Source organism: Onychostoma macrolepis, chromosome 15, assembly GCF_012432095.1.
Source record: "Onychostoma macrolepis isolate SWU-2019 chromosome 15, ASM1243209v1, whole genome shotgun sequence".
Taxonomy (NCBI): domain Eukaryota; kingdom Metazoa; phylum Chordata; class Actinopteri; order Cypriniformes; family Cyprinidae; genus Onychostoma; species Onychostoma macrolepis.
In genome coordinates this window covers 30,301,738-30,327,445 of record NC_081169.1, presented here as the reverse complement: position 1 = coordinate 30,327,445, position 25,708 = coordinate 30,301,738, and the positions used below count along the sequence as shown (strand labels likewise).

The window sequence follows — 25,708 nt, the reverse complement described above, 5'->3', positions numbered from 1 at the left end:
TTGGGAGTGTACACTTCTAAATCATCACTTTTATTAATATAAAGGTTTTTTTTAGTTTTTTTTTTTTTCTTTTTTAAACATTTTTAATGGTTAAAATGTAAACTTGAATGGACTCAGTCATAAAAACCCTGATATTTGATGATGAAGCATCAATCAGAGGAATCTATAGTGAATCTGTGTTTTTTTCTGTTGTGTAGGTTTTGTCTGATGGTGAAGAAGGGCTACAGAGATCCTCCGTATCACAACTGGATGCACGCTTTCTCCGTCTCACACTTCTGTTACCTGCTTTACAAGAACCTACAACTGTCCAACTACCTCGAGTAAGCAGAGAATCACTCAAACCAGCGACTGTTTCCCAAAGCACTACAGCACAATAAAACACTATATGTGACCCGTGCTGGCAAAATGAGTGTGAATGCTCAAGGTCTAATTTTGAGCTGCAGACAAAATAAAATAATTTAAAAATCCCAAATCCCAATTTTGGTTTTCCCAAAAATGAGTTCATTAAGCCCTCTTCTAGCGATCCCAATGCTCCAAATAGTAATTAAACATCTAAAATTATCTTTATTTGTACTATTTCTGTACTATTGCAAAATATGTCTTGGCGAGATTCACACAAACATAATCTGTTATGTTTTACATGAACGTTTAGTTAATGGTTGGGGAAAAAATCTGATGTGTATCATTATATTAGATCCATGCATTACAGTAGGTCTCAATATTGATCTGTCTCGATGTTAATCAAACATTAAAAGAAAAGACGGAATCACTCGCTGCTCTTGATTAAACTACTGTTTATTTGCATCTTTGTTCTTATTTTTAATAACAAAGTTAAAATAAAAAATAGCTATTTTGTGATTAATAATATAGTAATTATAATTAAGAAACAAATCGGAGGAATATATGCAACATTGCGTGGTGCTTTTGCTTTGGAATCTTTAACTCGATTTTTCTCTAAATTAACTCTGCTGACTCTGTCGCCTGTAGCTCAGTCATTTTTTGTCCGATTCCAACAAGTCATATATTTGAAGGTATTTTAATGGAGAATGTGAAAATAAAATGAACTCATTCCGACTCGTTTTGCCAGCGCAGGTCACATGTTGAGTTTTCTGCAGCTTTACAGTCATTTAAACAGTCATATGTTGTGGTGAGAGGTTTGAATCATTTTAGTGAATCAGTTCGTTCAGACAGTTCACGTAAATGATTCCCTGAGACCTTCTTTTATGTAATGAATTATTTAAGATGATACTGCTGTTTGTCACGTACTGCATGTTTAACTCAATTCTATGCATTAGGATGTTTTCTGGTTTTAATACTGTTTTTTATTTTTTCGTTCACTGTCACTAATTGAGGTGGCTAAAATCTTGACATCATGTGATTTATTTATTTATTTTTTAATTTACAACTTTTTTTTTTTTTTTACTTTTAATTGATATTATTTTGTACTAATTTGTACAATTTGTAATATTTGGCCTATTTTTTGGCTTTTATTCTATTTTGCACTATTTTTGCCAATTTTACTATTTTGTAAAATTACAATAATGTATACTATTTTTTTGTACAAATTTTCACAATTCATATTATTTTGTACTCATTTATACATTTAATACTATTTTGTACTACTAATTCTTTCAATATATATTATTTTGTTCTACTAATTTTTACAATTGATATTATTTGGTACTAATTTATACAATTCATACCTCTACTGATTTCTACGTCTCATTCTCTCAGAGATATAGAGATTCTGGCGCTCTTCGTGTCCTGCATGTGTCACGATCTGGACCATCGAGGAACCAACAACTCCTTCCAGGTGGCTTCGGTACGTCATAAACACCTTCTTCTGAAGATCTAGAGACGCTTCAGAGTTTTTGTGAAGTTGCATGAAAAGTAATAAATTAATGTGTGTTGCATTTATCTGTTTTCACCAGCAATCTGTCCTGGCGGCCCTCTACAGTTCAGAGGGATCTGTGATGGAGGTACACACACACACACACACACACACACCAGTGTTAATTCAGTATCAGTATTCGGCATTAGTTAAAGTTTTAGTCATTTTCTGTGTTTTGGACATTTTTTTACAATTATGTCTATAAGTTCATTTTTTATTTTTTTTTATTTTAAGTTTAGTTAAAGATTTTGTCATTTTGTTGTGTGTTTTTGTCATTTTTACTGAAATATTGACATTGCATAGAATTATATTGTTTTATATATTTTATATATAGAAATATATATTATATAAGTTATACACTGTATAAAATGATTTATATATGTATATACATACATAAAACGTTAATTTATTTTATACTGTTTTAACAAATCAGTCTGTCCGCAAAAGGAGGTTTGGTTTTGGTTTGGTTTTGGCAGGATTTGGCAGGACACACACAATATGACTATAATCCTGTTTACATGCATCCCAAATTCTGTCTATGGATGCAGCTATAAACAGTTGTTTTACTTTGAATCCACACATAACCAGCGCAGTTTAAAGTGTTGTTTTGGTTGATTGAGGGATGAGTAGCTGCTTTATTCTCATGTGTTTGTCCCAGTGAGTGATCGTTTCAGACCCGTTTATATGGTGTGTGTTTGCTGCCCTCTGCTGTTCACCGCGCTCACACACACTCAGCGCTGATCTAGTGTTTGTGTGTGTTTGTGTGTGTTTGTGTTTCAGAGACATCACTTCGCTCAGGCCATTGCCATCCTCAACACACATGGCTGCAACATCTTTGAGAAGTTCTCCAGAAAGGTGCATCACTCCTTCCTCGACTCTGATTAAAAAAGGAAAAATCATTGAATGGTTTAGTTATCCTGACCATGATGCTTTGCTCGTTCTGTTTTCAGGACTATCAGCGGATGCTGGATCTGATAAGAGACATCATTCTGGCCACAGATCTGGCTCATCACCTGAGGATCTTCAAGGACCTGCAGAAGATGGCTGATGGTGAGATTCGGCATGATTGTTTTCATTTCAGTGCTTGATAAACATCACAAATTCGTAAAAGTTTTCACAGAAAAGCAAATGCATTTATTTTTAACATTAAAAATAATTTCAAAAGAAATTTAATCAATAATAAAAAATTTAATAAATATTAAAAAATGTTTGTATTTATTAAATAATACAAATAATAAATAATTTATTTCATTTTTTATGAAAAAAATTAAAATTAGTTTTTTTATTTTTAAAATTGAAATAAATGATCAAATAAAAATAAAAGGGTTAATTTTTTTTAAAACACAAAAGCTGAAGGTTAGGACACAGATAAATCAATGCATTGAGAGAAAAATATTAATTTTGTAAAATGTATTATAATGTAAATAAGTAATATTAACAAATGTCAGCCACAGGGCTATTATATTTAACTAAAAATAAAACCATTAACAAAAAATAAATAAATAAACACTTTTACTAACTGAAATAAACATTAACAAAAAAGTTGCCAAAGAAACATTTTCATTTAGTTTAACTTAAAATAAAAAAAATTACTAAAACTGAAAAAAAAAATATATATATAAATAAAATAATAATTAGTGTTGTCAAACGATTAATCGCGATTAACCACATCCAAAATAAAAGTTTTTATTTACATAATATATATGTGTGTACTGTGTATATTTATTATGTATATATAAATACACACACACACATACAGTATATATTTTGAAAATATTTACATGTATTTACATGCATATATTTTATATTATATATAAATATATTTAATATATAAACGTAACATATATTTTTTTAATATATACATGCATGTGTGTGTATTTATATATTCATAATAAATATACACAGTACAAACATATACTATGTAAACAAAAACTTTTATTTTGGATGCGATTAATCGCGATTAATTGTTTGACAGCACAAATAATAATAATAAAATTACATGATAAAAACTAACCAAAACTAAACTGGATATATATATTTTAAAAAAAAAGTTAAAAATGAATTCAGAATATTATTTAAAACTATAACAGTATGTCAATAATACTAAAATAACTCTAGTTAGTCCTGAAAAATAAAATATAAATGAATTGAAATAAAACAGTTGTGTTTACAGCTGTTGTGAGAATTAAAAAGTGTCTTGAGTTATTAGTTGATGTGAGTATTGGTCTCTTCATCATCATCATGTGTTTGTAGGTGGTTATAACGCGAGGAGTCAAACCCATCGCAGTCTGCTGCTGTGCCTCCTCATGACCTCCTGTGACCTCTCAGACCAGACCAAGGGCTGGAAAACCACCAGGAAGATCGCGGTACGAGTCCTGAAGCTCACAAACTCAGCAGAAACACACAACGCTCCTCCTCACTCTTCTGTGCTTGTTTTGCAGGAGCTGATCTATAAAGAGTTCTTCTCTCAGGGTGATCTGGTGAGTTTTCTTGTTTAAGTGTTTTTAGTTCAGAGACGTTTCTATCTGTGCTAACATGACTTGATCAGAGACGCATTTAATTACCTTTCCAGCCGACGTGTGGCCAACTTTCAACATGTAAATAGCAAAAAAAATAAGTAAATCAGTATATATAATACTAAATGGTTGGTTAACAAAACAATTATAAGTTAATGTTAAAAATGTATCAAAATTTGTTGAATATATGTTGAAAAGATATATCAAAAGTTTGAAATTTGCAAAATTGAAACAAAATTGAAAAAGTTTGATTCAGCAGATAAATGTTGAAATGCTGCCTGGGTTCCATTATTCACGTAAAAAAAAAAAAAAAAAAATGTATAAAAAAAAAATGCTGAGATGTAAAATAAAAAAATATATATTTGAGATACCACTGTAAAATAATTATTTGTTGTACATCATAGTAATTATAAAAAACAAACCTGAAAATACTAAGATTTATTTCCAAGTTTAACCCCATACAGCCTGTCTTTTTACATTTTTTAAATTAAAGTTTATTAAAGCTTTATTTGCTTTTATGGCTCTTATAGTCTGATACAGTGAGAATATGGAGGGGGAAAAAAACATTAATTTTATTCAGAGACTCAAACTGAACAAATTATTAAATTTGCTGCAGATGCTGATATTTATACGATGAAATTCTGATGCTTGTAATGTAAATCAGTGAGATCTTTTTAATATATTCTGTATCTCCAATAATATGTCTGAGTAAGATGAGATGTAAATGATCCAAACATATAATGCAATGCTGATGGAGAGATGAAGAGATAAACGCTCCTCAGAAGATGTGAGATGAAGATCATTCCTCCGCTGAGGAACAGTGAAAGTAAAGCTCCTCAAAAGATCCTGAGGATCAGATCTGAGACTAAAAATGATTGATGGAGCATCAAGTAAAGCTGAGCTGCTTCAGTCCAGTAAGAGTTCATCTGGAGATATGACTGCAGTTATTCTGACGCTTACTTGATCAAAATCAGTCAAGATTTGACACTGAAGCAGCAGCTGAACAATTACACTAAAAGAGCTTTTACTGGATAATAAACTCTAAACTATCAATCAGACGACAGAAGACATGAGGAGATCGAGTGTGAAACAGGTTTAACAGCAAATCATTTAGAGCTTTATAAATTCACGATTCACGTGATTCTGTTCTTGTGTCTTCAGGAGAAGGCGATGGGAAACAGACCCAGTGAGATGATGGACCGTGAGAAAGCCTACATCCCCGAACTCCAGATCAGCTTCATGGAGCACATCGCCATGCCAATATACAAGTCAGAGAATCACTCATTTCATGCATGTGACGCTGATTATTCATCAAGATCAGGGGCCTCCTTTATAAAGCATGCATACGCACAAATTTGATCTTAGAGTGTGTGTGTGTGTGTGTGTGTGTGTGTGCGCTTAAATCCACGCCAACGATCATATGTGACCCTGGACCACAAAACCAGTCAAAAGGGTCAATTTTTTTAAAAATTGAGATTTATGCATCATCTGAAAGCTGAATAAATAATCTTTCCATTGATGTATGGTTTGTTGGACAATATTTGGCTGAGATACAACTATTTGAAAATCTGGAATCTGAGGGTGCAAAAAAAATCTAAATATTGAGAAAATCACCTTTAAAGTTGTTCAAATGAAGTTCTTAGCAATGCATATTACTAATCAAAAATGAAGTTTTGATATATTTACAGTAGGAAATTTACAAAATATCTTAATGATTTTTGGCATAAAAGAAAAATGGATAATTTTGAGCCATACAATGTATTGTATTGCTACAAATATACCTTATGATTGCTTTTGTGCTCCAGGGTCACATTTAGGATGGTTTCTGCGCAACATTTTATAAACGAGTTTAACGTAACTCTGCTGGCTTTCTTTCAGGCTCCTGCAGGAGATTTTCCCGCGTTCGGCCGAGCTTTATGAGCGAGTGGCCGCCAACCGTGAGCAGTGGGCCAAAGTCTCGCACAAGTTCACCATCCGCGGACTGCCGAGCAACAACTCGCTGGACTTTCTGGACGAGGAATTCGAGCTGCTACAGTCTCAAGGCGCCTTCGGAGACGATTCGCACCGCATGAACGGTTGCCTGGACGACGACTGCGACAAACACAACCAATGACGTCGCTAGGGCAAAGGTCACCTGATGGATAGCGTCTTGGTAAAATCCCGTAGTTACCGACGTGGCTTTGAGGAAAGGTTCATTGTCTCCTTTTTGCCGTTGCGATGGAGACGGGTTTTGCGCGATGAAGGACGATGGATGGCGCTGCACAGTCGGCGGAGTGTGTAATGTTACGCAGACATTTGGACTGAAAAAAGATATATTCTCCGTGGCCCCGCCCCGTTGTAATAGCTAAACATTTTATTCTAAATGAAAAATCATATTTCACCTAAACAACTAGTTAGTATGAAATGTAACAATTCCAGCATCCCAGTGTTACATTTTTAAAAGTTGTAACAATTACAGGTGTCTAGTGTTACATGTTTAAATCAGTGTTACGTTTTTAGAACTTGTAACAGTTCCAGCTGCCTGGTGTTGCAGTTTTAGAGCTTGTAACAATTCCAGCAGCCAGTGTCACGTTTTTTAGAACTTGTAATAATTCCAGCTGGCAAGTGTTACATTTTTAGAACTTGTAACAATTCTGGGAGCCTGGCGTTACATTTTTAAAACTGGCAACAATTCCAGAATTCTGGTGTTACATTTTTAGAATATGTAATAATTCCAGCAGCCTGATGTTACATTTTTAAAACGGTTAACAATTCCAACAGCCTGGTGTTACATTTTTGCAACTTGTAACATTTCCAGTTGCCCAATGTTACATTTTTAGAATGTTTTTTTCCCCCCAGTAGTTGTTATTTTGTTGCACATCCTAGCAGAAGCTCATTTAAATACTACAAGAAAAACTAAGCCCCTGTTTTCTTTTCTGCGTCCTCAGCGGACATTTTGTCAGACGAAACAGATCTTTGGATAATTAATCTTTTGCTTTCAACCAATTTCGCCCCTCAGACGTCAGTTCTCCCTGTTTACACAGAAAAACGCAACACAACAGCATTTCTCCATTCCCGAAATCCCAAAACCCAAACCAATCATTGGAAACCTCAGTCAAGCGAGCAGCGAGCGATTAGAGCGTGTGTGACGACAGGCGTGAAAACACACGGACCCCGGAGACCTTCTGAGGCATCTGCTGGGTTCAGACGGGACGAAGCCCGACGTGGAGGAACTTTTTGAAGCTCTGTAAATATAGTTGTGTTTTAAAGGGCTACGCGGCCCTCACACTTTTCTTTCTCAGGATGGCAGAATGTGTGCGTCAAATGGATCTTGCCTTACAAATGTTTGCGTTGCCTTCCTGAGTGACTTTAAAAGAGATCTACTGTATGTAGAAAAACGTTCGGCCTATCTATGTACAGTTCTGAAGCTACATGGATATATAGAGATATCTATTTGCCGTGTGTAAATGTGTTGCACAGGTGTGACTGTAAGTGCATTTGCCAAAATCTGAAAAGGAACAGAAAACAGAGTGATGTCAGTTTTATGATTTAACCTGATGTCACTTTAATATTAACCTGCAGTAGAGTGTGAATTTCACAAAAACTCCATCATATTTCACAGCAGAATCAAAAGAATACAAAACAATTACATTCTATTTTATGATTAATATTTTGCATTAAATATTAAGCCTGTTTTTAAGACCAATATCATTGTAACATGAATTAAATATCCTTACATTTTATATATATATATGTGTATGTGTATATGTATGTATGTGTATATATATATATATATATATATATGCATACATAAAAAGTGTCATTAAATTAATGTCATAATGAAAAATGACATTGTTATAATGGTCCTAAAAACATGTCTTCATGCAACTTTTTATTTATTTACTTATTTTAGATTAATTTTGACCTGTTTTTGTTTTTTGTTACGTCTCTTTGTTGTTGTTGTTGTTTTTGTTAGTTTGTTTTTCGACCCCGGTGAAATTGTACTGATGTTTGGCTGTAAAGTGAGTTAAGAGATGCAATTCTCTTGCTGTGGAGACCTTTGTCAGATCTTAACGCAAAACGAGAGTTTAACTACTGTTTCCATCGGCCAGGGATCCAAACACAAACCTTCATTCTTCACGATTAACCAAGTCTAAAGATGCTTTCAGGAAAAACTGAGATTTTTATTTTATATATTTATGATAATTCATCAGTACAGTGTTACAGTTACAGAAAGTTACAAATAAAATGTGACAATGTGGGGGAATGTAATGGATTTCTGGCTTTGAGCATTTAATTTTTCTAAACATTTCTGCTGTATTTGAAAGAAAAAAAAAAATATATATATATATATATATATATATATATAAAAAGGACTTCATGCTGGCAGTCAACTTTAAATAATTTAAATGCTTTCTTATAGAGTTTCCTATTTCTCCATTGTATTTTAAGTTAATAATGATTACAGATATGATGCTATTGTTTTCTTGTGCAATAAGTGGTTTTTGCGTCGCCTCGTGTACATAACATCCATTTCTAAAATATTAGTTTTTACACACACTTTGATTTAATGAATCTATTTTCTGGTATTTGTACACGTTTGTACCTGTAGGTGACGGTAAATAACATTGTTTTTCTTTTGTTTGGAATAAAAACATTCTCTCGTGCCATTCATACACGGCTCTCTGTAGAAAGTTTTTCTCACGACTGAATCCAGTGATGTTTGGTTTATGAAATCTACCACAATGATAAACACTGAATTTGCAGCAAGTATATGGATTGATTTTTTGTTTGAGGTTCATCGGATTTGAGGTTGAAGAATAGAATTATTTCTTCATGTTTATGACAGAACACCCAATGAAAGACATTGCTAATACTTTACCATAAAGTTCATTTTTAAATACATCAGTTAACATGAACTAACGATGATCAATACTTCTACAGCATTTATTAATCTAATTTCAAAATATACAAATCAAGTTTTAAAACTAAAAGTTTAAAAGCATCTCAACATTAAGTACAACATAATTAAAAATAAATAAAAATCATGAATGTGTTTTTAAATCAGAAATACAACGCTTAATATTAGTTAACATTAAAAATTGATTTGTTGTTGTAAATTTCACAATAATTACAAAGAAACTTCAAATAAAACATTGCCTTAATTGTCAAAGTTTAAAGACTAAAACAGTATAAATATTAAAACAATTTGACAAATATTATTTTTACACTGTAACAATTAATGATACTTTGCAGAATTTATTAATTTCAACATTTGTGAATATATATTTAAAATCAATTTTAAAAGCTTCTCAACGTTAGTTAACCAAATTAGTTAACATTAACTACACTTAAAACAAAAAATTGGTGTTGAAACCATTTTCACTTGGAAATTGCTTGTAAATTTCACAAATAATAATTACAAAAAACAATTCTGAAGTGGAAAGACTAAAATGTTTTCTTGTAAAACACTATATTAGTTTTATTTATAACTTATATTTTTAATGTAACTGATACATAATTTATTGTAACATTTACAAACACGTTTTTAAAATCAAGCATCTGTTAAAATTAATGCATCAACTAACACTGAACTTTTTTTATTATTAATAAATGCTGTAAAAAATATTGTGTTAGCTAAATATTAATGTTAATAAATGAGACTTTATTGTAAGGTGTTACAGAATTATATGAAGTGAGAATGTCTGGTTTTCCGGTGTAATTTAGTGCTGAATGCTGTTTTTCTGCAGGTCTGTCTGGAGACACACGTGTGTAGATACTGTACAGATCATTGTGTCTTTGACTTACATGAGGATTATGAACGAAAATATAAATTATAAATAAAAGTTTTCATTCAAATAAACTCTTGGCTTCTCAGTTGAAACAAATCACAAAAACGTCATTCATTTAGTTTTTATTCAGTGCTGCAAAAATAAATATTTCAAACATATTTAAAGACATTCTCACACAAAGCATGAGTCTGAGCATCACACACACACACACACACACACACACACACACACACGACTGCAGCTTTAATAAATCGCTGCTCAATTCAAATAAAATCCATCATACGTATTTTTTACTGTATAATATTCATTAAACCACTCACATTTCACTCTATCATGGAAACAAACAGAATGATTGCCAACAGAAATATGTAAACATTATAATACAGGCCGAATCATTTTACCAAAGAAAAAAATAGCTGGAATCTTTGGAATGTTGAAAAGATCATAAACACTGAAAAACAAGTTTAAATTAGTTTAAAAAAGTAACGCTTTACAATAAGGTTCCATTGGCTAACATTAGTTAACATGAACTGACAATAAAAAACTTTTATTTATAGTTAAAAAAAATAAGATCAAACGTTTTATCTGTTCATGTAAATAAATATGAAAAAATTAAGTAGCATTAATAGATGCTGTAAAAATATAATTACAAATTGTAAGTTGATTTTAATGCATTTACTAATGTTAACAAATGAGATCTTACTGTAAAGTGCTACCAAACGCAGTACAGGAATTCTGGGTAATATCTGAGGTAGAAAGAACTAGTTCATTTTTTGTTTCGAATCAGTCTGTCCTTTATTCTGCTCCAGAAATATTTCTTAACACAAAATAAACCCTTCATGTGATAAAAATGAAAAACACTAATAAAACAGCTGATATGATGTGTTTCTGGATTTTTCACAGAGCCTCATCTTCAGAATTCAGATTCTGTTCGGCTCGTCATCAAACATCATTTGTTTTCCAAATAAAATCAAACATCTGGAAAAACTATGAAAAGCAACCAAAAAAAGAAAGTGATCAAATAAGAAGTTCAATGGGTAAAGCTCGTCAAACAAACAAAAGAAATGATATTCTGAATTAACAAAACAAAATTAGAACAATAAGATTCTCTGCATTGTGACATTATTTTAGGAATTTTAAGTCAATTTTGTAATGCAAAAAAAAAAAAAAAAAGATCTCTTTTGGTTTTACTGCACTGATGCCTATTTAAGTGATTAAAATGAATATAGAAATTGTCATGAAAATAATCTTTCTTCTTTTGACTTTGGGCTGACCTTTGACCCCGACCCACACGTGAATGAATCCGATCACGTGATCTCAGTATTCCCAGCTGAGCTGCTGGCTGCGCAGTGAGGTCTGCAGCGAGCGCATGTCTTTCAGCAGACGCAGACTGTCTCGACTGCGCTCACCCGGTCTGGCTTTGACCACCTTTGACCCGGCAGAGTGACCTTCACTCCAGACTTTAATCTGTCCTCCGCCGTCGCTCTGCTGACCACACTGTCGCCTCAACTTCTCCATCTGACACAGACACAAACCATCAGATCAGGGAGCGTTTCACACTTAAACTAGCCATCGAATAAGTACAATTTTTTGCTTTTATTGGTCAAAAATACAGTAAAAAGTGTGAAATATTACAATTTAAAATATGTTTTCTATGTGAATCTGTTAAACTGTAATTTATTTCTGTGATGCGCAGCTGTATTTTCAGCATCATTACTGCAGTCTTCAGTGTCACATGATCCTTCAGAAATCATTCTAATATGCTGATTTGCTGCTCAAGAAACATTTCTGATTATTATCAATGTTGAAAAAATACACTTTTATTCATCAAGGACACATTAAATTGCTTCAAAGTGACAGTAATGACATTTATAATGTTACAGAAGATTTCTATTAGGGATGCAAGATATTATCGGATCGATATCGGAATCGGCCGATAATGGCTTTAAATGTAAATATTGGCATCGGCCCGATATGAACAATTATGCCAATATGTCTTGAGGATAAGAGGATAAACTCACATGAGCTCAGGATGTGCTAGCGATTAGATCACGTCAGCATGGGGTCATTCTTGAAGCAAACTTTTTCCTGAATGATGATTAGATTCACTGTTTGCTGCATTTAATTTAAAAACGCACGTACAGAATGACGCGTCTGGTGAATGACAGAGTCAACAGTCACTAGCGCGTGCAGTAGCAGCAGCGGCAGCCTCCCCCGGATCCTAATGCCCATCTGGTAAGATATTTTATTTACATAGGGGGGCGCTGTTGGCCTACTTGTAAGAAAATAAAAGTAAAATACACAAATATCTATGGAAGCCCATTTCCGCCACTGAATAAAAAATAAAAAGGATAATTGCGACTTATCTCACAATTCTGACTTTTTTTCTCATAATTGCGTGATATAAACTCGCAATTCTGAGAAATAAAGTCAGAATTGTGTGATATAAATTCTGACTTTTTTTCTTGCGACTTTTTTTCCTCGCAATTCTGACTTTTTTTCTCAGAATTGTGAGATATAAACTCACAATTGCGAGTTAATATCTCAAAATTCTGTGAAAAAATGTCAGAATTGTGAGATGAAAAAATATTGCAATAACCTTTTTTTTTTTTTTTTATTCAGTGGCGGAAACGGGCTGTATCACTAAGAAACTTGTGTTTCTGAATAAATGAAGCAGTATCAACATCGTAAAATCATGAGCATGTTTTGATTTAAAGGTCAGAAGCTATAGCTTACATGAATAATAAAAAAAAAAGTAAATAATCACAAACATGACACTTGTAAATTAAATTTTATATATACAGATTTATTCATTAATTTGTAATACGTTTGTTTTTTTAAACGAATTATGAGCTCTAAAAGATTTTCAGAATTTTTACAACTCTTTTGCCTTAGACTATCTTTCTACAAATGTTACATTTTAAAATAATGTTACCACTGCATCTTTCTGAAAAAAAATGCAGCGATCGTGATTTATAATTATTTTCAAAGCTTTTAATGTACTGTCAGTATAAAAGAACTTCATTATTATTTGTTTAACTCTAACAAATAAGTTTTTGTTAAAAACTAACCACAATTACAAATAATGTTACAAAAAAAAAAAAAGAAGAATCCAAGGCACTTAGTTAAAGTTAAAAAGCCTTTATTCACATTCAGGCCATAAACATTAAAAATGCCTAAAACTCTGCACACTGATGCATTTATTGAGATGTTTATTGTTTATTGAAATGGCCAGAATGTGAATAAAGGCTTTTAACTGTTTTTGGACCAGAAGAAGTGTCTTGGATTCTTCTTTGTTTGTAATAGTTGCTTCAAACCCAACCAAAGAGCACCTTCTGGGATTACTTCACAAGGTCCTTAATCAGCAAGTAGCGCTTCAAGATGTTTCCTACTAAAAATAATGTGTTTATAATTCCCGCACAGGAGAGACTTGGTATTGTTTCCAAACAAAAGGAAATATATCGGTATCGGGCAAAATTAGTTGAAAAATATCGGCATATCAGATATCGGCAAAATCCAATATCGTGTATCCCTAATTTCTATTTCAAATAAATGCTGTTCTTTTGAACTTTCTATTCATATGTGAATCCTGAAAAATAAAATGCGACAGTTTCCACAAAAATATCGGGCAGTTTTCAATACTGATAACAATCAGAAATGTTTCTTGAGCAGCAAATCAGCATATTAGAATGATTTCTGAAGGATCATGTGTAAAGATGCTGAAAATTCAGCTGCGCATCACAGAAATAAGTTACAGTTTAACACAGATTCACATAGAAAACAGCTATTTTAAATTGTAATAATATTTCACAATTTTACTGTATTTTTTATCAAATAAATGCAGCCTGGGTGAGCCGATACTGTACTTCTACCAATAGCTGCTTTTAAAGTATGCATGTATCTTCAGTTGCATTGTGGGCCGGTGTTACCTGAGTTTGATGTCGCCGGACTTTAGCGATCTGTTCTCCTTTATTCTCCATCCTCTTCACGAGTGTCTCCATCTCACGCTCCAAATCCTGCCGCATACGATCCGAACCACATGACTGGATCTGTTTGGCCAACTCCTGCTGCTCGCTGACACACACACGCACACACACACACACACACACACCGCTTACAGTTATGCAAATGCATCCTGATTCAGGAATTTGTAGATATTTATACTAGAAAACAAGACAAAAATACTAAGGAAGAAAATAATTTTTTTGCAGTGAAAACCTGTCTGTTAAAGGAACAGTTCATCTAAAAATCATCACACTCCTGTTTGTTCCAAACCTGTACACTGTTATTTTCTTATAAGCAACATAAAAGGAGATTTTTGCACAAGCTTTATGTAAATGTTTAATGAGTATTATTATGATGCTTTCATGTCACTTTTGGAGCTTGACAGTTTGTAGTCACAAGCATTGGGAGAAACTAAGCTTTTTGAACCTCTGAATCAATTGAATGAATTGCTTCACAAAATGATTCACTCTTTTGAAGCGCTTAAAAACACAAGTTGGCAACATCGCCTTACACAGACCAAATCTAAATGTTATCATGCACGTGTAATCTATTAAATTCAGTCTACAAACCATTTCATATCATTAAAATATAAAGTGTGTGAACACCTTGAATTATTTTATTCATTTACATAAAATAATTATTAACAGAATGTTTATTTTTGGTAAATTGTCCCTTTAACCAAGACTAAAATTTTATTTTATTATCATTAAAGTAGTGTTATTATAGTTTTTTTTTCAATTCATTTTTATTTTAATATTTAAGTTTTAATAATAAAAAGTGTTTTGTCAGTTTATTTGTCTTTGTTAACTTTATTTTTTTTTTTGATTTAGTAATTTTAGTTACAAAACCATAAAAAAAAAAAAAAAAAAAAAAAAACAAATAAAATAAAATTGGAAAACTTACATTTATTTAATTTCAGTGATTTTTCCATGTCAACATTCCTTGTTTTCATTTGGTTTAACTTGATGTACTAAAATAAACTTTTTAAAACTATATAGACAAAAAAAATAATAATAAAAAAGACAAAAACATGCAACAAAATCACTAAAACTAACTAAAATTAACATGAAAGCAGAAAATATTAAAATAAAAATATTGACAAAAATTATAAAAGTATGTAATTGATATTAAAATAACAGTTAACCTAAAGAATTAAACCTAATAAATATCATTTATTTTATTTCAATGCAACATTTTTAGTTACGATAGTAACACTGGTCCAAGAGAGGGTGGAAACAAATACAATGTAAGATAAAGAATAATCCTCACAAGCTCATGTGTCCAAACTCGTCCTGCAGCGTCAGCAGCAGCTCTGACAGCTCCTCACCACAGGAAGAGGAAGAGGAGGAGCTACTGCTGGCCTGGCGAGTGCTGTGATTGGTGGAGGGGGAGTGTCCCAGCACTCGCTCGTTACACAGCTGAGGATGATGCTGTTTCATGAGATGAAGGACGTGCTGGACGTTTGCTCGCACAGAGTGACTCGAGCCAGTCGACTGAAGACACAAACACTCGTTAACATCCACATTACTGCTCCATATCAAACATGCTCTGATTTGTCATTCAGTTCATTCATAACGACATTGAAATATCGGTCAGTTTTGTTCTATTACAAGACTGAAATATCGGTCAGTTTTGTTCTATAACAATGTTGAAATACTGGTCAGTTTTGGTCTATTACAAGATTTAAATATTTAAATTTTGTTCTGTTACAAGATTTAAATATCAGATGGTTTTGTTCTATTATGAGATATAAATATCGGTTGATTTGCTCGCACAGAGTGACTCGAACCTGTTGACTGAAGACACAAAGACTCGTTAACATCCACAGTACTGCTCCTTATCAAACATGCTCTGATTTGTCACTTTGTACAGGACATAAAAATAACTTCAAATGGTAGGGATAGTGTAAGGGTCAGAAATGATCATGAAAAACTCATACGTTTTTGATGCAAAAATCCATGATTAAGGAGGGAATAAAATCAAATGTTATAGTGTAAAACACTGTTTGTGTCTTTACCGTCCCGGTCACAAACGGCACGTCTCCCAGACTGAGTCTGTAATGCGGCTGAGGCTGCGACTGCAATGGATGTTTCTGCAGAAACACAGGAGAATTCACACATGAGCAGCTCATCTCAATAATTAAAGCAGACGTCAATCAAGTCAAATTTATTTGTGTACAGCAATTATCACAATGCACATTCAAAGCAGCTTTACAGATTTAAATGTTAGCCAGTTTTGTTCTATAATCGGTAGCTTTTGTTTTATATTACAAAAATGAAATGTCAGTTTTTGAAATATCGGTAGGTTTTTTTCTATTATGAGATTGCTTTGGTTCTATAACAACATTGAAATGTAATCCATTTTGTTGCATTAATATCGGTCAGTTTTGTTCTACACTGAAATATCAGTTGCTTTTGATCTATATTACAAAAATTAAATATTGCTTGGTTTTGTTCTATAACGACATTGACATAGATCTATAACAACTACAATGTCATCTGGTTTTGTTCTGTTACAAAATGTAAATATTGTTTTTTGTTTTATTAAAATATTTAAATATCAGTCATTTTGGTTCTATTACAAGATTTAAATATCAGCCGGTATTTTTCTATTATTAGATTTAAATACTGTTCATTTAGTTCTATAACGACATTGAAATATCGGTCAGTTTTGTTCTATAACAACGTTGAAATACTGGTCAGATTTGGTCTATTACAAGATTTAAATATCGGTTGGTTTTGTTCTATTACGAGATATAAATATCAGTTGGTTTTGTTCTATTACGAGATATAAATATCAGTTGGTTTTGGTTCTATAACACCATTGAAATGTCATCCAGTTTTGTTTTATAACAACACTGAAATGTCATCTAGTTGTGTTCTCTTAAAAATTTAAATATTGGTTTGTTTTGTTCTGTTAAAATATTTAAATATCAGTCAGTTTTGTTTTATTATTAAATGTAAATATCGGTCGGTATTGTTCTATTACAAGATTTAAATACTATTCATTTAGTTCTATAACGACTTTGAAATATCGGTCAGTTTTGTTCTATAACAAGATTTAAATATCAGCCAATTTTGTTCAATTATGAGATTGAAATATCTATATTTTTTTCTTTTATAAGATTTAAATATCAGTCTTTTTTTTTTTTTACGAGATTTAAATATTGGTTGGTTTTGTTCTATGCAAGACGGTATAGTTCTCAAAAGTAGGGATGTAACGATTAATCACGAGCCGGTTGAAAATCGATTAAAATATGTGATAATTCAAATCGGTTGAGATGCTAAACAAATCGCGATTCAATTAGGGGTAGGAGTTTATATGAATGTATGTCTGAGGGGAACTTACTGTCTTTAGAAAAGTTTAGATGGTATTTTTTTTCTTTTCATCTTACCTCTGTATAATGCATATTAAAGTTCATAAGTGCAGCGCTGCTTTGTTTACATCGGAAACCAAGGAAACGCTTTAAGCGCCACCTGCTGGCAGAGAGTGAATCTCATTCAGCTCATCTGCCGTTTCTGTTTTATGCAGATATTTTTTATGTATACAGTAGTTTCACAAAACTGAAGTTAGACCATTCTGTTTTTCGAAATTATACAGTCTAATTTAGATTAAAAACTGCTCATGTTGCATGTATGCAACATCTTTGTTTGGATCATGATTAAAATGCAGTGGTTGTGTCAAATTTTAAATGGAAAGAGCACAGACAGAGCCTTATTTTGTTTATATGAAGAGATTTCTTTTGTTTGTGTTATTTAATTGATTTGGGGTTTGTTTTAAAATTTCAATTTAGTTTTGTTATTTACATTTACATTATATTTACATTTTGTTATCATATCCTCACCTAAGTAGTTTGTAGTAAGTAAATGCGTTAGAGGAATTACCTTTGCTGAGAGCTTCTTCTGTTTGTTTCTGCTGGATTTATGTGGACGTGGAGACACAGACTGAATGAGCAGACGATTGGCTTCTAGACCCATCTGCAGCTGATCACAGAACAGATAAACACAGTTAACATCATACATGCATACAGACAGACAGTAGGGCTGGGACAATAAATCAATGCATCGTGACTTGTGGATTGATTCTGAGATTTTCGGAATGCATTACAATTCTCTCTTGAATCGATTCTGAGCTTAGTTTCTAACAGCAGATGGCGCTCTAGGCTAGTTTTTAACCGCACACTCAAATGCTCACGAAGAAGAGCTCTCGTGCATTTGGGCATCAGTCGTGTAAGTGGTTAAATGTACTTGTACCAATCAGTTGGGGGCAGTTAATCTATAAATTGAGTGTGTTTTTACTAAATAAATAATTTACCAAATAAAAGAAAAATCAAACAAGGTGAAGTACTTTTCATTTTTAAAGTATTTGAGTTATTATATAAAGTCATTTTTGTCAATTTTCAGAATAACTACAAATATTAATGATTATATCGTGAAATATATTGTTACCATGAAATAAAATTAGTCATACCGTGAAATAGAATTTTGGTCATATCGCCCAACCCTACCATCTGCTGTTAAGTAGTAGTATATATTTATTTAATGCCATGTCAGCATCTTAGGATATTTTCATGGCAAAAACAATTTAAAAAAATACAAGTTTAACAAATACAATAAAAACCAGTAATATTACACAAAATTTTACATTAACATATGATAAAAATTCTAAAACTTTTTCTGGCAAAATTATACTAAATAACTCTTAAAGTAAGTTCACTTCATAAAAAAGTTTTCTACATACAGTAAAAGCTGGACAGTCCAATAAAATATGTTTGATAGAAAGGAAAACCTTGCAGAACATGCACTGAGTTATATGCAATTAGAATAATAAGACATTTAGGCTGTTACCAAACAAATGAAACCAGTATCAACAAAATTAATCTTTGCAGAAATTGCATCTGAATGGCATTTAGATGTATTTACACACTGTTTAGGACATGGAGTGCTTTAACCTGCACTTACAAATGCATAATGTTTTGATATTTTAAACATAAAACATTGAATACTGATATTTGAAATTATTTTAAAATTAAAAGATACTTTGAATATGAAATTAAAACCGCCAGCAGGTGGCAGCAAGTCACTGTTAACAAGTGAGTCATTGCGACTGAACCAAATCATTTAAACGGTTGATTCATTCAGGAACGAAACACCGTCATGTTGCTCAGAGACGCAGTCTAGAGAAACAGTGCTGTAGCTGTGTTTGGATCTATTTTTGTTGGCGAAATAGAGCAAAAACAGGCAATATGGTGTCTATAAAACGTAAGTCTCTTAATATTACCTTATTGTTTATTTAACTGTTGTATAAAATCAATATAACATTTGCAATCATGCTTATTTTTGAAGAAAAAACGGCACTCTTCATGTGATTTTAACCATATGAAATGATATATATACACAGTATACGCATTTTCTGCCCCCATATCTTGAATTCTGTGATCATTCTTAATGCATTTTATTAGACTGAATCATGCAGTGAAAGAACACACTCTAAATGCACACACGCACTAGTTCATCACGTAATGCAAGCGTGCACTCCGTAGGTGTTCTATTTGGTTTTTGCAAAATACTCGATAATGTGAAATTGCACATCGTTAAAACAATTACGATATTATCACAGATGATATATATCGCATACCCCTACTTGCCACTTATTTAATATATGTGACCCTGAAGCACAAAAGCAGTCATAAGCAGCACAGGTATATTTGTAGCAATAGCCAACAATACATTATATGGGACAAAATTATACATTTTTCTTTTATGCCAAAAATCATTAGGATATTAAGTAAAGATCATGTTCCATGAACATATTTATTAAATTTCCTACATCAAAACTTCATTTTTGATTAGTAATACGCATTGCTAAGAACTTCATTTGAACAACTTTAAAGGTGATTTTCTCAATATTTAGATTTTTTTGCACCCTCAGATTCCAGATTTTCAAATAGTTGTATCTCAGCCAAATATTGTCCAACAAACCATACATCAATGGAAAGCTTATTTATTCAGATTTCAGATACTGTATCAATCTCAATTTCAAAAAAATTTACCCTTATGACTGTCTTTGTGTTCCAGGGTCACATATAACGATTAATAATAGGTCTGACCTCTGAGGGAGGAATTTGACATTTGTTTACTTCAATCTGCTGTTAAAAACTAAGCTCAGAATGGATTCAAGAGAGAATCGCAATGCATTTAGAAAATCGATGCAGAATCATTAGTCTATTCGCGATGCATTGATTTATTGTCCCAGCCCTAACTGACAGAGAGACGAACCTGAGCTGCTTTGTCTTGCACCAGTTTCCTCTGATGCTCCTCTTCCTGTAGTTTTCTCTCCAGCTGCCTGATCTTCCTCTCGGCGGCGCTCTGAGTCTCCGTCAGCCGATGATACTCCTGCTCCAGCAGATCCAGCTTCTGCAGCTTCCGCTGAACATCAGCCCGATCCGCTGAGCCCAGACGCTCCAGAGACACCTGCACATCACACAGCACATTAACACACACACACACACACCTGTTTCAGCAGGTTCCGTCTGTGTGCGTGTGTGTGTGTGTGTGTGTGTGTGTGTGTGTGTGTGTGTGTGAGAGAGAGTCGCACCTGTTGGCGAAGCACAGCAGTTCTGTCCGATTCTGTGCTTCTCACGGTCTTCCTCATGTGCTCCAGCTGTTTCTCTAAGCGTGAGCATCGAGTCTCGGCCGCAGACAGCTGAGAGAGCAGATCTACACACACAGACAGACATTTTACTGTACATTTACTGTAAATGTGAGGCTGGGAATAAAGATCTGTGTCAATCAGTGCAACCTAAAGCTAAAAGTATTAAAAATTATTTAACATAAAAAACATTACATGAAAAACTTAAACTAAATATGTTATCTTGGCAACTAAAATAATATAAAAACAAATAATAATAATAATAATAATAATATATTTAAAAAAAGAAATATATTATTAAAATTAATTGTAAAAATAATTATAATAAAATAATTATAATAAAAATACTAAAAGCATGTAATAAAAAGACTAAAACTTTAAAAATAAAAAGTTAAGTGTACAATATAAATGTTAAATGAAAACTTAAAAAAAAAAAAAAAAAAAAAAAAATAGAAACGTTGACCAAGTAACTGAAATAAAATAACTAAAATCACTAAAACTGAAAGAAATTTACACATATTGAATTATTATTATATAAAATAATTTATTTAAATGATTTATTTAACTTAATACATTAAAAGAAAACAAAATAAATAATAATATTCCAAAAATTAAGAATGAATACAAATAAAATGACTAAAACTTAAAAACTCAAATTAAATTTAAAAGATAAAAACAAAAATACATGCTTATTAATATAAAATTATTATTATTTTTTTTTTTTTAAATTTAGTGAAAAATAGAAATGTTGCCTTGGCAACTAACCTGTCTGTACCACTGATCTATAATAGAGAATAGAGTCATATATATAGATCAGTGGTCTGTACTAATATGAAGTGCTAAAATTGCCAAAAATTTAAAACTTAAACTAAAATTAAAATCTATATATAATTATTTAGTATATTTTAAAAATATATTTAATATTTATTAGATAAGTAATAAAAATGAAAAAAGCACATCATTACTAAAACCTAAAGTTCAATTTAAATGAAAACTAAAAATATAAAAATGAAAGTTTAATCAAGTATTCAAAATAAGCTTATTAAGTACTGAAAATATGAGTAAATACTATAATAGTAGATAAATAGCACTGGTGTCAGGAGTGTGTGTAGATCAATCACACACACACACTCACCGTGGTTTTTGTGTCTGTCGTCGTCTCTGTGGTCTGATTCTCTGAGCTTCTGCTGAGCTTCACATCGCTCCAGCTCCAAATGACGGATCTTCTCCTGCAGGTTCTTCAGCGCAGAAAGAATGGCTGCAAAAACACAGCAGTTCAAAGAGTTCTGCATCTAGATGTGATTTATTCAGCTCACACTGGCCCAAAGCCCAAAATTACTAATCAAAACAGCATTCACATATGAAAAGGTCAGCCAATCAAAACAGAGCTCATATACATACAGAAGTCTTGAAGAAGCAAAATGTTAATTGCATGCGGCTGAATCTGAATCTAAACTCTCCAGCAGGTGGAGCTGTTCACCAAATATTCATAAGTTTTGTGACTATTTCATCACCAAAACTCTGAATGACTGATCCTGAACAGAAATTTGCATCCAAATGTGTTTAAACTATGATAAACTATTATAGATTTTAATAATATTCTAAATTACTAAATAAATTGATTTTTATATTTTAATTTTTATTTGTTAAAGTTTTAGTAATTTAGTTGTTTTTTGTTATTTTTATGAGTTTTTTTTTTTTTTTTACAATTAAATGTCTATAGTTTTATTAATGTTTACTTTAGCTATTTTAGAAAGTCTGTCTTTAGTCGAAAATTTTTCAGACATAAAATGACAGTATTATATATAAATATTAATTAATTAATTAATCAATCAATAGTTTTTGAACAGTAGGATTTTTAATGTTTTTTTGAATTCTCTTCTGCTCACCAAGGCAGCATGTATTTGATCCAAAATACAGCAAAAGCAGTAATATTGTGAAATATTATTATAATGTAAAACAGCTGTTTTCTATGTGAATATGTGTTAAACTGTAATTTATTTCTGTGATGTGCAGCTGTATTTTCAGCATCATTACTGCAGTCTTCAGTGTCACATGATCTTCAGAAATCATTCTAATATGCTGATTTGCTGCTCAACAAACATTTCTGATTATTATTATTGTTATTATCAATATTTAAATCAGTTGAGTACATTTTTTTCAGGATTCTTTGATGAATAGAAAGATTCAAGGATCAGCATTTATTTGAAATAAAAAGCTTTTGTAACATTATACAATATACCATTCAAAAGCTTGGAGTCAGTATATAAATATAAGAAATTATAGAAATTAATACTTTTATTTATCAAGGATGCTAAATACATTTATAATGTTACAAAAGATTTCTATTTCAGATAAATACTGTTCTTCTGAACTTTCTATTCATTAAAGAAACCTGAAAAAAAATCCGCTTTTTTCAACATAATAATAATAATAAAGGTTTTTTGAGCAGCAAATCAGTATATTAGAATGATTTCTGAAGATCATGTGACACTGAAGACTGCAGTAATGATGCTGAAAATACAGCTGCGCATCACAGAAATAAATTACAGTTTAACACATATTCACACAGAAAACAGTTATTTTAAATAGTAAAAATATTTCAACATTTTACTGTTTTTACTGTACTTTGGATCAAATACATGCAGGCTTGGTGAGCAGAAGACACTTCTTTAAAAAAAAACATTAAAAATCTTACTGTTCAAAAACTTTTGACTGGTTGTGTGTGTGTGTGTGTGTGTGTGTGTGTGTGTGTGTGTGTGTGTGAGAGTGTGTGCGTGTGTGTGAGAGTGTGTGTGAGAGAGTGTGTGTGTGTTTGTACCTGCACCGCTGCTCTCAGGAAAGGCTTTGACGGCTCTGTTTGTGAAGGGCAGGGGTGTGTTTATGAAGGGACGTCCGGCGGGATACTCGGTGTAAGAGGCCAGAGACGTGCGGTCAGACATCAGTCGGTCTCCGAGAGGCTGCTGACACACACACACACACACACACACACACACACACACACACACACACACACACATGAATGCCTCGTTTCATTTTATTAAATGTATGCAGGTGAAATACTGTAAATTAAATTGCTAACAATTATTACTTGCTTGAATAAAATGCATGAGACCAAATAATGAAACAGTGTTAGAAAATGAAATAAATTTGATTTAATGAATTCTGATGTAATGCATATACAGTTAAGTTTAACTGACATATATTGTTTTTTTTTTTTTTTTGCTTTGTTTTTTGTTTATTGGCTTTTTAATTGTTAATGCAAAAAGCCTTTTCTAAAGAACAAAAACTTTACTTATATGTATGTTTATTGGCCTTTCTCTTTCTCATTTTGGATTGATTTTAAAATGGACATGACAAAATGTTGTTGTTTTTTACACAATATTGCTTACACAATATTTTGTGTTTATAATTTACAAAAATTTTAATTTACATTTACAAAACTCCAACTTTTCTGAAAAACAAAATTACATATTTAATCTTAATTATTATAACAAAGTTTTACATTTGCAAGACAAAATCAAAATAAAAAAAAATCATCATATATTACTCTGACCTTCATATGCATTATTAAAAAAAAATTATTTTCATTTAATATTTTATTTTTTAACAAAACAAGCTTATCTAAAGCTTTCAAAATAAAGTAATTAAAGACATTTTTATTTTATTTTATATTTTTCTGTTCATTTGTATTTTGTTTTGTACTTTATCTCACATTCCTTAAACTGCTAAACAAAGTTCTGTATGTTTACTCTGTACTTGACTGTTATTACAGTAACATTAACTAAATACAATTTAAAAAGTATGTTTGGGGTTAGTATGTTTTGTTTTAAACTCTTCTAGATTTAGAAACGAGTTTTAAACCCAGTTTAAAACCCCAAATCAGCATTTAAAGCAGCAGAAGTGATCAAAAACAGGAAGTTTAGCGGAAGTCTGCAGCCTGTTTTACTATAATATTATTAGTTTGATTTTAATGCTCATTAATTCAAACCCAGCGTTCGTCTGAATACATTATGGTTAAACAAAACGACATTATTCTACATTAAATATATGACGCTTAATGTTTATTTCGATAGTTTGATGTCGTTTTATCAGTTTTATCGTTAAAACTGTTGAATGTTTGTGAATGTTGAAGATATTTTTACCTTTTCTCGTCCCGCGGAGGGGTTTGAGCTGGAGTCCATTAAAATGCGGGTTTAATCTTAGATCATATTTAATTAAAGTACACTCACATTTTATGGCCTTTAGTTCTTTTTGTTGTGAATTTGTTGTTTGGTGCAAACAGGAAACAAAATACAAGCGCGCAAAGCAGAGGCTGTGAAGTCAGCGATGACAACATCCGGACTGTAGAATAAGAAATAAAAGTCACGAGTCTTGAAATAAAATATTTTAAAGTCATGTACAATATTTTTTGTTACGGAGTTAAAAGAGTTACAATCGTGTAACGATTTTAAATTATAATATTTTATTAGTTCAATTGAAAAAAAAAATATATATATATATATATATGTATTAAAAATACATTAGATACATGCATGTCTTACGGAACCGGAAGCGATGACATCCAACTCTGGTTTCCATAGACGCGTCCACATCAGATTTCATAGATATTTGTTGTCTGTTTGAGTACCTGCTTAAGAATTAGTAGTAAACTGTTCATACGATCTATTTCGCATAAGTACTTTTCAAAATAATATATTATATAATGGAATATCACATAGAAATGAACTCACACGTGTTGCTACGGCTTGAGTGTTGCTACGCGACTGACGGAAAAAGTTAAAAGTCCCTATATTTTAATTTAAATTCAACACGTAAAAACTGTGTAACTTCTATCTGTCATTTTTTAAATTAAAAGAAAGATCTCAGTTGTT

The 25,708-nt window shown here is 31.8% G+C and overlaps 2 protein-coding genes across 10 annotated transcripts in view; one reads left to right on the top strand and one right to left on the bottom strand.

Annotated features, from left to right (window-relative positions):
- Positions 1 to 8,749, top strand: part of LOC131554333 (cGMP-dependent 3',5'-cyclic phosphodiesterase) — a 185,552-nt gene extending 176,803 nt beyond the window's left edge. For all 5 annotated transcript variants that reach the window (XM_058799610.1, XM_058799614.1, XM_058799612.1 and 2 more), the window contains 9 exons: positions 198 to 320; positions 1,735 to 1,822; positions 1,932 to 1,979; positions 2,672 to 2,746; positions 2,842 to 2,941; positions 4,145 to 4,257; positions 4,333 to 4,371; positions 5,569 to 5,675; positions 6,286 to 8,749. In XM_058799610.1, coding sequence (XP_058655593.1) covers positions 198 to 320; positions 1,735 to 1,822; positions 1,932 to 1,979; positions 2,672 to 2,746; positions 2,842 to 2,941; positions 4,145 to 4,257; positions 4,333 to 4,371; positions 5,569 to 5,675; positions 6,286 to 6,520 — 928 coding nt within the window. In that variant the 3' untranslated portion in view covers positions 6,521 to 8,749. The remainder of the gene's footprint in view (positions 1 to 197; positions 321 to 1,734; positions 1,823 to 1,931; positions 1,980 to 2,671; positions 2,747 to 2,841; positions 2,942 to 4,144; positions 4,258 to 4,332; positions 4,372 to 5,568; positions 5,676 to 6,285) is intronic.
- Positions 8,750 to 10,313: 1,564 nt separating this feature from the next.
- On the bottom strand, positions 10,314 to 25,178 carry cep57 (centrosomal protein 57). 5 transcript variants are annotated; one of them, XM_058745556.1, is made up of 10 exons: positions 24,980 to 25,178; positions 23,656 to 23,797; positions 21,970 to 22,092; positions 20,781 to 20,902; positions 20,462 to 20,656; positions 18,068 to 18,166; positions 16,201 to 16,275; positions 15,453 to 15,676; positions 14,108 to 14,252; positions 10,314 to 11,696 (listed from the first exon to the last, which is right to left on the bottom strand). In XM_058745556.1, the coding sequence occupies exons 1-10, from the start codon at positions 25,016 to 25,018 to the stop codon at positions 11,496 to 11,498; spliced, it is 1,365 nt and encodes a 454-aa protein (XP_058601539.1). In that variant the 5' UTR covers positions 25,019 to 25,178; the 3' UTR covers positions 10,314 to 11,495. The 5 variants fall into 5 exon arrangements, 4 of the variants coding, with proteins under 4 accessions (XP_058601539.1, XP_058601540.1, XP_058601541.1 ...); XM_058745557.1 differs by having other exon boundaries at positions 23,656 to 23,794; XM_058745558.1 differs by having other exon boundaries at positions 25,067 to 25,178.
- Positions 25,179 to 25,708: the final 530 nt, after the last annotated feature.

Coding starts and splice junctions, on each gene's coding strand:
- cep57 (XM_058745556.1), bottom strand. CDS start 25,018: ATGGACTCCAGCTCAAACCCCTCCGCGGGACGAGAAAAG. Junction 22,093..23,655: donor TCCTGAGAGCAGCGGTGCAG/GTACAAACACAC, acceptor GTGTTTTTGCAG/CCATTCTTTCTGCGCTGAAG. Junction 16,276..18,067: donor AGAAGAAGCTCTCAGCAAAG/GTAATTCCTCTA, acceptor GTGTTTCTGCAG/AAACATCCATTGCAGTCGCA.